The sequence below is a fragment of the Cupressus sempervirens genome, chromosome 8, assembly GCF_028749045.1.
Source record: "Cupressus sempervirens isolate cs-2001-9-10 chromosome 8, ASM2874904v1, whole genome shotgun sequence".
Taxonomy (NCBI): Eukaryota; Viridiplantae; Streptophyta; class Pinopsida; order Cupressales; family Cupressaceae; genus Cupressus; species Cupressus sempervirens.
This window is the reverse complement of record NC_143125.1, coordinates 379,744,764-379,758,682: the sequence shown is the minus strand read 5'-3', so window position 1 is coordinate 379,758,682 and position 13,919 is coordinate 379,744,764. Positions and strand designations below refer to the sequence as shown.

The following is a 13,919-nucleotide window of genomic DNA, read 5'->3' as shown; positions in this document are numbered from 1 at the left end:
CCTTCTCATGATGTCACAGTTGTAAACAGCTATTATGAATATGACACTACCCCCGAGAGTGACGGAGGAAACAGGAAGGGATAGTAATGGAACAAGAGTAGCAGACCTAATGCTACTGGCACTTACAATAGGAAGGCATCTGGCAGTAGTTGAGATGTGCATTCTAGGCACTGTACTGACAAATACAATTGTAGAGGGAGGATCAGGTGTGAACGTGCTACCAGAAGATATTTGGAAAAAACTAGGACAACCCACGCTGTGGCCACCTACTTTCCAGTTACTCATGGCAGATCAGCATGGGATAAAACTGTTGGGAACTTTGATGGCACAGTCGGTAATGATCGGGACGCAACCATTTTTACTAGATTTTGTGGTCATCTTGCTCAAGAGAACAGGGTACGACGCAATCCCTTGACATGGGTGGTTGGTGCAAGCAAAGGTAAAACATGATTGGAAACAAAACACCCTATCCATGGAGCATGGAGGCAGAAGATTCATTATTGACTTGCATATACAAATGGTAGGGGAACAGGCAGTGTAATGTCCCCATTTTAGCAGTTGACCAAGTGTGTGTGCGTTAGCCTTGTTCTACATGGTCCTGAGGGCTAACGAAGGGTTTAATGGGATCTTGGAGTGTTTTGGCCTAGTCATTTCTAGTTTGGGCCAAAACGAAGTTGATTTACTCAGTTTCAGGCATACTTACTATTTTTAGTAAGTCGGCAGGACACAGTGCAGGTCAATTTTGGTGATTGGATTCGATACTCCTCGGTGAGAGCTTTCCAATAAGCTATCACTCGCATTATTCGGAGTCCGATTGCTAATACATTTTAATGCCTGAAGTTTTATTAAAGTAACGTCTAATTTAATTGTAAAATATTAAAGTGTTACTTTAATATTTATTTTATGGTGATGTGTACCCAAGGGAGACATAAGGTGTATTTTAATATATGTTTTATATTACACATCTTTATCCCACATTGCCCATATGAGTTGAGCGGACCCGTGGGAATAGAATAAAAGGAAGCATTTGTAGCTTCATTAGACAAGTTGAATATGAGAAGAAATTGGTGTGTGAGTTGCAGCTTTGTTCTTGGCATTTGAGGACGTCTATCCTCTCTTGTAACATTCTAGACGTCATTCCCTTGGGGTTTGGCCTTTGGAATTCTTTCTTATTGGCTTCATTATCAGGCAGTTTAGTTGCATTTCCGGCTACAGGCAGATTTGATATTTTGCTCATATCTTCTTCACTACTTGTCCGACGCTTATGCCGCTTGGAGGGAATGGTATTATGAAGGTAGTGGACTGATTGGAGGACAAAGTATTGTAGCAGCAAGTTCGTAAGCATGGGCTGGAGTATTATGACAATATTGCTGAAGTAATTAGTGAGTTGATAAATCTGCCATGTATTTGGTTTTATGAATTCTGAAAATAACATTTTATCAGCAGCAGTTCATTTCCACTTTGCCTATTATTGTAGTTTCTTTCGTGTTTATGTTGTATGATACCAATTCCATGCACGAAACACAACAAACAAATAAACGTTTGATTTTCAGAGTTATAAGGGGTTTTAAGAAGTTGAATGCAAACTGTTTGACATAATTCCTTTCAGCAATTTGGTTTAGTTTTTTGGGACATCCAAGGGTGTCCATTACAGGCAGCATCATCAGACTCAGAAGGTGAAGGCGAGAATGATGATGAAGGAAAACAGAGAATGGAACCAAATGAAGAAGGGATATTGAAATTAGGAGGGTCGAATGATGACGACCTAGACTCAGTGAATGGCCTATTCCACTAGCAGATGGAGGATTACGAGTTCTTTCTGATTTGTAATATGTTAAGGGTTGACGAAGGTGAGAAAGGAAAGGAAAAGGAAGGTGAGACAGTTACAATTAAAGCTAAAGGGAAGAACATACTATACAAACCTAGCAAAAGGAAAGATTCCACCATACGGTACATGGTGAACGGACAGCGGAAAGAAAAGGTTACACCGCACCACGGATTTAGTAGAAAAGTGTCGACAGCAAGAAAAACCAAAGAAACGTGAATCGGAATCGGATCGGAATCGGCAAGGCCGAATCGAATCGTGAATCGGCAATGAATCGGCAATGAATCGGCGATGAATCGGCAAATTTGAAAAAACCCTTTAAATTTAAAGATTTTAACAATTTAAAACTTATTTCATGCACCCTTTATTGAATATAACTTAAGCACACTATAACATCATCAAATAGAAGTTAAAACTTAACATACATAAACATGAAACATAAAATCCATCACATACGTAACTATGTTATCTAAGATTCTAAAATGTAAATTGTAGGCTAGCTGAAGTAAATAGAAATCAAATGATCATAATGATTTAAATCATAGAATGTATGTAAGATGATCCATAAGACATCAAATCATAAATTTATGTAAGAATCTAAGATGAAGATCCATGAAAGTTTGAAACTTTGAAACATATGTCTATCAATGATTCAGTATCAATATCTATAAACAAAATATAAAAACAAGGCTCCAGCTCAAGCCTCAGGCTCATAGTCATCATCATCCTCAACATCATCCTCAAGCTCGGCTACAGCCTCAGCCTCAGCCTCTGAGTATCCAGTCTTCCTAGTAGCAAGGCGTCTAATGTAGGTCCTAGAGGACTATTGAGCCATATCTCCCGCATATAAGATGGGCTCACGAATGTCGCTAGGGCCTATGTCTGTGCGTGCACGTGTGCGTCTACCAATGCCTGAAGAACGTGCTCTAGCTGCCTCAGCCTCTATATCCACCTGGTCAATCCACGCACGGTCTTCCTCAGTGAAGACTGGATCTACAACCTCTGTGAGCCACTCTGATTCTGGATCAATCTCCTCCAGAATGATCGGAGAGGAGTCAGTGCCCAAAATCTGTCTGATCCTAAGACGGAGGTTGTAATGAACGAAGACAAGATCATTCAACCTCTGCACTGTCAACCTGTTTCTCCTCTTCGAGTGGATGTGCTCGAACATGGACCAACTGCGCTCACATCCAGAAGCGCTGCTTGGCTGACTCAGAATACGAATGGCAATTTTTTGAAGTTTTGGGGTTGTGGCCCCAAACATTTGCCACCATCTATCTGAAATAAGGGAAAATAAAAATAATTAGTCTCATTTACAAATTACAAATTACAAGTTAACTCTAAAATTACATAATCAACTTTAAGTTTAGAATCTAGATTCATGAACATTGAATATATTATTTAATTTTTACCTGGCTGTATTGTTTCCCGAGCATCTATGGCTACCCTGCTAGAGAAAAGTGGCCCTTCTTTATTATTGAACTTATCAAGCTCAATAATTGCAGCACTGCTATCCTCATCAGTACTCAACCTCTGGATCACTGTATATAATCCGGTGAGAACCTCCTCATCCGCCTTGAAGTCAGGACGGAAACGAAATGCCGAATTCAAAAAGTAAGCTGCTGCATGGATGGGTCTGTGGAGCTGATTCTGCCATCTCCTATCAATGATGTCCCAAATAGGGGCATACTTCTCCTGCACTCCTGCATACTGAGCTCTAATGGCCTCCTTGGCCCTATCCATGCCCTCATATATGTAGCCCATAGAGGGCTTCTCCCCATCAGCAGTTCGTAGGAGAGATACAAGAGGCTCAGTGGCCTACATATAAAGTAAAACAAAAATTTGAGTCAAAACTTAAACATAGAATAATTCAATAATATAAGGTAAAACTAAATCATTAAACAATTAGCATAGTAAACTGTAAAATATTAAATGTTAAATTGCAATAAAATTACCTTAAGTATTTCTCTAGCAGGTTTCCAAAAACCATCATCATCAAATATGCAATCCACCACATCTATCCCTGCAGTGGTCGTAGCATAGGAAGATGAAATCCACTCCCGCCCAACAAACATGCTCCTCAAATCATCCCTTGATGTCAACAAGGACTGCAAGGTGATGAAATTCGAGGCAAACCTCGTGATCCCTGGACGAGCTAACTCTTTGTCTCCTGTGTACTTCCTCATTGTGCTAAGGACAAATGAATGATTATAAATAAACTTACATATGTTTTTTGCCCTTTCTACACATGACTTGACCCACTCAAGTTTGCCAATTTCCTCCAACATGAGGTCAAGGCAGTGTGCTGCACAAGGGGACCAAAATATGGTGGGGTGCCTCTCCATCAAAAGTTTGCCTACAACAATTTTAAGATAATTAGAAATTCAAATTTCAAACATGTTAGAACTTAGAACTTAGGAAACTTAGAAATTCTAAGTTAGAATTAGAAAAAGTTCAAAATTCAAATAAATTTATTTTCAAAACTTAAAAAGTTAAAAGTTTACCTGCAGCAACATAACTTGCTGCATTATCTGTCACCACTTGCACCACATGCTGTTCCCCCACCTCTGCTATAACTTCCTCAATAACCTCACATAAGTATGTGACGTTTTTTACATGAGCAGAAGCATCAATGGATTTGAGGAACGTGGTATATCCTACAAGTAACAAAACAACGAATTATAATTACTATTAGCAATCAACAAATCAAAATTTGAAATAGTCAATCACGATTCAAAATTATGTATGTAGGAAAGTAGAATGATCAATCACCTCCACAGGATACAAGAAAATTGAGGAGTGTTCTTCCCCTCCTATCTGTCCAACCATCAGTCATGATGGTGCAACCCTTTTCGATCCACTCCTTTCGGTTGTCCTCAAGCTCATGCCTCATATCCTCAACCATTTCCTCCAGGAGGTATCCACTCAACTCAGCCTCAGTTGGGGCTTTAAACCCCGGACCACAAATAGCAACTGCATCTATCATGTTCTGCCAATAAGGAGTCCTGTCACAAATAGATAATGATATTGATTAGAAATTTAGATGTCAAAAACTAAAATCATAAAACAAGTAGATATAATTAAAGTTTTACTTTTACTTTTAACTTTAACTTTGAAGATAACAAAGAAAAAAGAATCAATTACTTGGCTGCAATAAATGGAATGTTGCAAAAGTACCAGAATTTGCAAATCTCTTTTCTGGCAGCATCATGAATCTCCTTGTTCAAACCCATGCCCTCAAGCGTGGGTTGGGAGCCAGGAGTAGTGCGGGGCACAAAGTAACTATCCATTCTGCTTTTCCGCACTCTAGGCCGCAATAGGTTGGTGTTGGACTCTGTCTCAGTATGAGACCGACTACCACTAACACTCACATGAGCACTAGCACTAGGATGAAAAGGAGGCCTAGAAGAACCCTCCCCAACACAACCTACGGATGCGGAAGCTGATGTAGATGCACTTGCAGATGTAGATGCGGTTGCGGATGTGGGAGCACGGGAGCCAATACCTCTTAACCCTTCAAGTTGCATTTTCTTAGTCAACTTGTCTTGTTCAATTTTTTCTAATGCCACTAAACAAGAGCGTTTTGCCTCAGCGGTTTGTTGAGTGCAAACTGTGACATCATGGCCAGGTATGCCAGCAATGTGGTATTTCAATCTACAGATACCTCCCGAATTTATTTTTTCTTTGCAAAATATACATTTTGTTTGATATTTGGTTCTCCCAGGAAACTCTTCATTATATTTCCAGCATTCATCTTTTTTACCCATTGTGGAAATTGGAAAATGAAAGCAAAGTGCTGCTGCAATAAAAAAATTCATGTAAAAAATCAAAGTTTGCAACTAATAAACAAAAACTACAAAACAACAAACCCTAGTTTGCAATTTAGTAAAACTAAAAATAAAAAACATTCAAGATTTGCAAATGAACACTAAAAAAATTTAACAAAAAATGCATACTACACTAACATGCAAAAAAAAAACCAACACTTACCTCTTGCAAATGAGTTGGGGAGCGTTGATATTGACTCCTTAATGCTCCCAATGCAATTTATGGCCTCCCCAAATGGACTTCTGATCTCTTTGGTGCTCTTCCTTCTTGCCGGTTGGAAACCTATGGATTCTCTTTTCTCTTCTCTCCCACTCTTCCTCTCTTCTACTCATACTAAGCAAATAGAAGGCTCTTTAGGGTTATAACAAAGAGGAAAGTCAACTTAGAAAGCAAATAAAACATGTGTTTTTTTTAAAAAATTGAACTTTCTATCCTTGCTGCCGCGGCCGATTTCTGGAGATTCACGATGGCGATTTTGGCGATTTTTGCCATGAATCGCCGATTTTGGCGATTCAGGCGATTCACACGAAAAAATCGCCACCAGCGATTTCCGATTCCAAAAAAATCGGGAGCCATGAATCTTATCGCGATTTCGGCGATTTCGGCGATTTCATGGCGATTTTTGGAACTATGAGAAAAACACATCATACAGTCTACATAGGAAACAAAGAGGAAGGGCTTAATAAAAGCTACAATTGTATGGAGTGAAGGTTCTAGAATCATGAATACAGTTATTGACGGCAAGGAGTGGCAACTGACAAAATTTATGGTACCAAGTTCAAGGATTGCGATTGAAAACAAACTTGGAAATATGGAAAGTCTAAGGGAGGGATGGTATAATTTAAATAAACTTGATGAGCGACGATTGCAGGCACAATGAACCACGAAAGTATAAGGCATGGCATGACAAGCACTTAAAGTTGAACAGATTTCAATCAGGACAACTAGTGCTGAAGTATAATGGGCGCAACAAAATCAGACTAGGAAAATTTAAAAGAAAGTGGGTCGGGTCATATAAAATCTGCGAAGTGGGTGATAACAAAGCAATAAAATTATGGACGCTCGATGGGAAAGAAGTAACCAATGTAGTGAATGGATCGAAGCTGGAAGTCTATCATGAAAGAAATAAGGCACCTCCATGGACGAGCAATTGAGAGACAATCTAAAAATAATAAATATTGGTATATATATGTAAAATAAAGAGTAAAATAAAACATTAAATTTTTTAGAAGTAAGCTAAATAAAAGAGATAAATATTAATATGCGTAATAAGGAAATATGGACTCGGAATGTACGGTCTTGAGAATTTTTAAAGCACAAAAGGCATATAAGCTCACCGTACGGACAATTAAGATTGTGAAGAGGTATTGTAGTACCCACTGAGAATGTAGACAAGAGAATAGCATTGTACGACACTTGGAGCACAGTGGACAACAAGAGAAGACACACTAAAGTACATTGCGAAAGATACTGTATGGCCTTTTCTATGGCAAGAAGACAAGCAAAAGGAGAGGCTTAGCCATACGCCCGTGTGTATGGAAGAGGCTTAGCCGTACGGCCGTACGAAAAAAGGAAGTACGGTTATCATCAATAAATTGCTAAACGTGTACAAGAGCAATCATTGCCAACAAAGGGAAAAGGATTGTACAGTCTTGGAGATCCTAAAAAGCAACCGACATACGACCATGTGTGGAGGAGAATAGAAGGGGTAATGGTCACTACAAAACGAAGCCGTACAGCCTAGTAGGAGGTAAATTACTGAAATAATCATTGTACGATATATGAGAGTAGTATCTAGAGGAAAGTCAATTCCGTATAATGAGCAAGAAGGAACGGAACGAAACAACATACCAGCCAATGAATGCCTTGCAATCAATGCCCAACAGAGAGTAATTTGAACAATAAACACTTGACACCGTACGGTCGTACGAGCATACCTGTAGGGGGAAAGTACGGAGAAACACAAAAAGTCATGTCGTACAGTCAGAAAATCACCATACAGTAGCAGGGAAATACCATACTGCAAGTTGAACGCAAAGACAATTGTCATACAGCTATAGGTGACGTAGTAATTGGTCACCTTATGGCATTCATAAAGAAGGAATTGGTCACCGTACGGACAATAGTAGAACATCAAGAGCGATTCTGTACGGTCATACGAAGACAAAAATTAGAAGCATGCAAGCCAGGTCCATCGTATGGCTCATACAGGAGTTATAGGTGGTTGTACAGCCACCACTACAGGTGAGGTAGAACACTTAGCAAGTGAGATAATACCGTACGGCCTTTGAAATGAGAAGAGGGTACAAACAAGGTATGAAGAAATTATAAAACATCACTGCACGATCGTACGACATAAGTTGATACAAGGGTCGACATAGAAGAAGGGTGATGGGAGGTTATAAAAAAAAACGAGGACAGATCAAAACAGTTGACAATGGAAAACGTATAATACCGGAGGGACAGACATAAACAGGTAATGAAGAAAACATAAGTGGTTGGTGAAAAGAGTATGGGGTAAGAAGAAAATCACAAAAATGGTGTGTTCCATGGACTTTTGTGTGGGTTTGAGGGTGCTAATTTGGGCTTGGTGGCAAGGGCGTTGCCCCTCAACCCCACCCTGTATCACAATAAGGAAGGCGCTTGGGGCTTTGCCCTAGGAACCTGTGAGGACGCTACCCCCCGACCCCATTAGGGTCGTTGCCCCTAGACCCCCAGTCAGTTCAATTATCGATCGTGAAAAGTGTGACCAGTTGATGAGACAGAGCTGCTGCAAGCATGGAGTGTTTGTATGCCAGAGGTGGAAAGAGCACTGGAGAAGCCTTTCGAGAGGACTGCTATATTTTGAGGCACTTGGAGTAGGTGTTTTGATGTGAGGCTATCTTGGTGAATGCATAGAGAGCTTGGGAGGAGCTGATCATCCAATTGGAGGCAGTAGAGTGACAATTGGCTCAGTGTACCCAAGAGTTGGAAGCAGAGAAGTTGGAAGCAGAGAAGGCGGCATAGGTGGCTATCAAGGTCAGATTGGCTAAGATGACAATATTGTGTTAGCAAAAGCTACAGATGCAACATGTTTTCGGAGACCAGTTTGGTGCAGGCAAGAGAGGAATGTGAATATGTTGTAACGAAAACAGATCTATCTTGTTACAGTTAGTCAATTAATATTCCGTTTTGTTAATCTATCTCGAATATTTTGTAATTGTCGTCCAGAGACGACTTTTCTTTTGGGGGGGATGATGTCGGTAAAATCTATATTGTAGCCAACGAGTAGAATTGTATCCGAACGGGCGCGTGACGGTTGACTCACCCCTTCAAGAAGGTATATGTACACCGTCTGAAATGGACCTTGGATCATCATTGTAATCATTGTATTCGGATTGTAAGCATTGAGTGCATATTGCATATATGAATAAAATATTTGTTCTGTGTTGTATCGTGCTAAACTACATGCGTTAAAGTATCTTTACCCTGTACGGTAAACAATTAAACTTGTTTTTGTTTCATGTTCTAAAGTCATCTAGAAGATGTCTTATTTTTTGAGGGGGATGATGTAGTCAAAATAAAGTACTTGTTACATTTAGTACTTGTCAAAGCTAGTCGAGTTGGGTAGTTAGGTGGTGAGGAAATGCATCGGTTGGATTCCAACTAACCGATTCATCTATAAATATTTGGAACATTGGTAATGTACTCATGTTGGTTTTTGGTATTAATAAAGAAATCATTTCCTCGCCTACCGGTATTGTGGTATGTTTTGTGCTTTACTTCCTATGTATTAATTGGATTACTATGTGGGGTTAGCATACATTGGTATTTGTGATATATCCATTCTACAATTACCTTTTGGAGTAGGGTAGCACCTGCTATGAGGAGTTGTTAGGGAAAGAGGAGGTGGTTGAGCTCACCCGAGAGCTTGAGGTGACGGTGGACTCTCTTCAGTGTACTCAATTGGCTCTGATGGAGCTTAAAATTTGTGTCTCCATTTGTGAAACAATGTTGAGGTTTTTTGTCACTGATTTATAGAGCTAGAGGATTGAAGTAGAACTGTGCAAGCAACCACATCAGGGAGATACTTTAATTTCATCTTTGTGTATACCAGACTCGTGAGGAATGAATGAGAAGGGTATTCAGTTTATCAAGGATGCTCCTACCATACATGTAGATTACTCAGATTCAATTATTACTCAGAAAATGTGTTGAACCTTGAAACATATTCGGGCAAAATTGATTATAACTGAAGACTATTCAAAGATAAGGAGGTAAGTACAATTTTCAGTGATACTAAATGTGTCTATTGAAGCTTACAAATAGAGTGACATGTATATGCAGTGAGGAAGCTCACCAAATGATACATGGAATAATTATCAAGAACCTAGAGTGTATAAAGCACTAATAGTTGTTGATGTGAGAAACTCAGGTCATACCCACTCACCATGGAAGTCACGGGTCAGGCATTTATAATGAACGGGATAGTGGATATGTAGTTGGTTACTGAGCAAGAATCTTTTCGGAGGATCTGATGTTCAGGCACCATTTGAGTATAAAAGGAACAGATAAAAAAGGGAAACATAGAATGGCCTCACAGCATGTATTCCATATGCAGCAATTGGCAGTCTTTTGAGAAAAATGAAAGAAGAATCAGTAACAAAAGTATGTAGACTGAATTGGATCAGACATGAATACGGTGGCAGATATCATGTTTCACTAGAAGAAGAATGATATTGGAAATTGAATGTTCAGTCTTTGCCTTGCTAGATTGTTGATCCCAAGTGCATCTACGCCTAGTAATAGTCACGCAGAAGCAAGAAAGCGATTCTCATTCACCATCGAGTAATGAATTTGAAATGCAAGCAATCATTGGAGAATTGTTAATAAATACTTTTCTATAGCAAACAACCTGAATTTCAGGTATTTGGAAGAAGCTGACACAAATAAAATATTCTGAACCATATGGATGGTGCCTATGAAGGCAAGGACAGGAATATATAGTTGCATGCACATCCAAGCATTGAAGGCTAGAAAGAGTGCTCTCCAATCATTTATTGTCGAGGCTCCTCTTGGTGTGCCCGATTAAACACTACGTAGAAAGGATATTTTCAGATTGGAGTTTTTCAACATCATAAGAAACCTTCAATTTAATGCAACAATAGCACCATAGCAAACCTGCAGAGCATACAAGCCAACAGTTAATTATAGACACCCAGTTCGAAACAAATAAGAGGAACCTCTGGTCATCGCAATATGAGATTCAAAATGAATGCTTTGTGATACCTTATAGTAGGGCTATGGAAGTTGTTATAAGACTAAGCCACTATATGCATAGAGTAATGATTTTGAGATTTGGCGCCCGAAGTTCATGTTTGAATACAATATTGAAAGAAGGAATATACCCAATGGGGAATAAGAGTTCCAGCCCCAAGTTGAGGTATTGGTAGGGTGCAATTTATTTTGGCAATGAAAATATTAATTTGAAGACTTTTCGATTACAAACGATTAAATTTGTTGACAAAGCCAATGGATTTTTTTTAAAAACAGAATAGAGAGCAAGGATATGTTCGAATCACCATCTGTGTGCCTACGAGAATAATTTGAAAACAACAAAACAATAATATATACCTTCACAAATGCAATACACATGCAGTTACGTATGGATATACTCAGTCAAAGTGGAGTCAGAGACGATTCTGAAAAGCCACTGAAGCAAGGAGATCTTCATCGATGATTTAGGAGTTTCGATTAATGTTATACATGTCAAATGGTGTTCCGTTTTGATTGCAGGTTTGTGTCTTGTGCGATGAAGGATAAGGATTGAAACGAGCTTGGAACATGGAGACTCAAGGCATATTTCGAATCAATATGATTTCTATAATAAGGGAGACGCATCATCATTATCTCCATCGTAGTATGGAAGGCTCTGCTGTTTTTCTATAGTTTGGGTTGCCTATTGAATTTATTAAATCTTGAAGCGGTTGGGTGTATTAGATGAATACAATTTGTAATCCTATAAGATTATATGATCAGGTGTTGAATGGGTGTGTCTGTTCACTCATGCACCTTTTCATTGTTTATAAATATACGAGGGAAAATCAAACCATGACAATTGAGGCATTTAACAAAAAATATTTTCTTTGCATTCCTAAGACATACAGATTTTTACAATTCCTTTGCTGGAAGAAATCAAAATTGATCTAAGCTCCAGGACATTGAGATTATTGGGCATATTTTCAATATTGTGTAATATAAAATCGTGTTGAGTGGAGCATCTACGATTGAGTGTCCTCAACACAGATTTTTCCGCAATATAATCAGTAAGGTTTTTCATTGATTTTAGAGTTGAATGTTATATAGTTCGTCCTTTATGATTTATTCATTTTCTATTAATACTTTACTATTGGGATAAGTGGATTAAATTATTTGATGCTGTTTAGACCTGATAAATACAAATATTGTGGAATATTATAATTGTTTCCTTATTTGTATCTATTTTGTCCTTTTAAAGGTTAAAACATTATAGATTGGTTTTAATATGCATAAGACAAAATAATTTGACACATCCCAATAATTAAATTGTTCATAGATTTAATATTATAATATGATAAAGTTGTATATAAAAACTTATAAATTTGACTCTATCGCCCATCTGAATTTCAGCACTGATCTTTGATTGCTCATTTTTCTCTATTTGTTTGTTGGCAATATTTTGATCTTGTCATGTTAAGGGTTTAATATCTATTTGTTTTTAGTAATTCATTTTAATCTTATTTCAGCACTCACAACCCTATTAAAGTAATCAAATTTTGAAGAATAATATTAACCAATCACAATCCAAAAGCTTTCTTTAAAATCTTGCCACTTGAGGAAGTTGTCCTTGCATTTTATCTATTCGCTATAAAATATCTTGGATCGAAGTTTTGTCATCCAAGATTAGGTGTACAAGCCTTGGTTTTGCGGAGCCAAAAGCATAGAAGATCTAGACTGAATTGATCTATCCTGTCAAGTTGGCCAAAAATGATTAGATATCCCAACATCGAGCAGGCAAGGTTTGTAAGTTTCTAATCAACGGTTTTGATAACCAACAGATTGACAACTCTACTAAGGACAAAGTCGCAAGTAAGCTTTGCATACTTACTCCATCAAACCAATGTAGAGTTTCATTTAAACACGACTTTGTGGTAAGCTTTCAAATTTTGTAAGCATTTGCCCAAATCATGAATATACTACTAAGTTTTCTTTCAGTAATTCTCATTTCCTATTTTATAATTTTCAGATTCTATAGATTAGTTTTCGTATCAGCATTTAAGCAATAAAATTTCTTCCTGAGGTTAAAATTTCTGATTGTGTTTGAAGAAAAGTAACAAGAATCGAAATCGACGAGGCTGAATCGAATTGTGAATCGGCCATGAATCGGAATCAAATCAGCCACAAATCGGCAAATTAAAAAAACCCTTGAAATTTAGTGAGTAACCTATTTCATAAACCCTTTATTGCTGATTTGGTTCACCAATTCACAAAAAATCGTTTGGCTTGAATTGAATCACCGAATCACGTAAATCACCGTGATTCTTGGAACTATGGTTTGAAGCTATAATTCTTGCTTAATCTGAAGTTTTCTCCATTTTACATACAAATTTGAAAGCAACTAAGTCTAAAGTTCTATTGTTATTTTCAGAAAATCGTTCTCAAGTTATTGTTGGCATTAACTTTGCTATATAAACACCTAGATATTTATTTCTTTCTTTCTAAAAGAAAGTGGTGACTCTATTGTGTTTTATTAATATATTTTATTGAAGAGCATTTGTTTTCTTTTGAGGTGTATGTGGGGAAGGAGGTCTATGAATCCCAGACCTAAAAGACTTGAGTAGCTAACTTTCGAGAAAAAACCAAGAAAGAAGAAAGTTAAAAGTCAAAAATAAAAAATGCTTTACACAAGACACAAAAGTTTTCAGGAAAAGACCAACAAGCAAAATGAAAGAAACAACTCAAGTCATAATAGTCCTGAAAAGGATGATGAAAACTGTAATCCATTTTTTCACATTCCTAGGGTAGACGAAGAGCCAAATTGTGAGATAACTCATGTTGAGGATGACGAAGAACAAGAGCAGATAATGCAATGGGATATAATTATAAAGAAAATGGCTGAAACAACGAATGGTAATAGTGCAATATTAGCCAAAACATTAAAAATGCAGCCAAATGATATCCTTGAAAAAATAGGGATATCAAAGGATCTTATTGCTTCCCTACTTAGAAAAGCTTGTAATGAAGAAAA

The 13,919-nt window shown here is 37.8% G+C and overlaps 2 protein-coding genes across 8 annotated transcripts in view; both read right to left on the bottom strand.

Moving 5' to 3' along the window:
- LOC149542888 (Transducin/WD40 repeat-like superfamily protein) overlaps positions 1–13,919 on the bottom strand; it is a 233,109-nt gene that overhangs the window by 164,881 nt on the left and 54,309 nt on the right. The gene's annotated exons all lie outside the window — the stretch shown is intronic.
- On the bottom strand, positions 2,332–4,946 carry LOC149542891 (uncharacterized). The gene is made up of 5 exons (XM_089797808.1): positions 4,598–4,946; positions 4,330–4,482; positions 3,781–4,181; positions 3,238–3,643; positions 2,332–3,103 (listed from the first exon to the last, which is right to left on the bottom strand). Exons 1-5 carry the CDS (start codon positions 4,809–4,811, stop codon positions 2,649–2,651), a joined length of 1,629 nt encoding a protein of 542 aa, XP_089653934.1. The 5' UTR covers positions 4,812–4,946; the 3' UTR covers positions 2,332–2,648.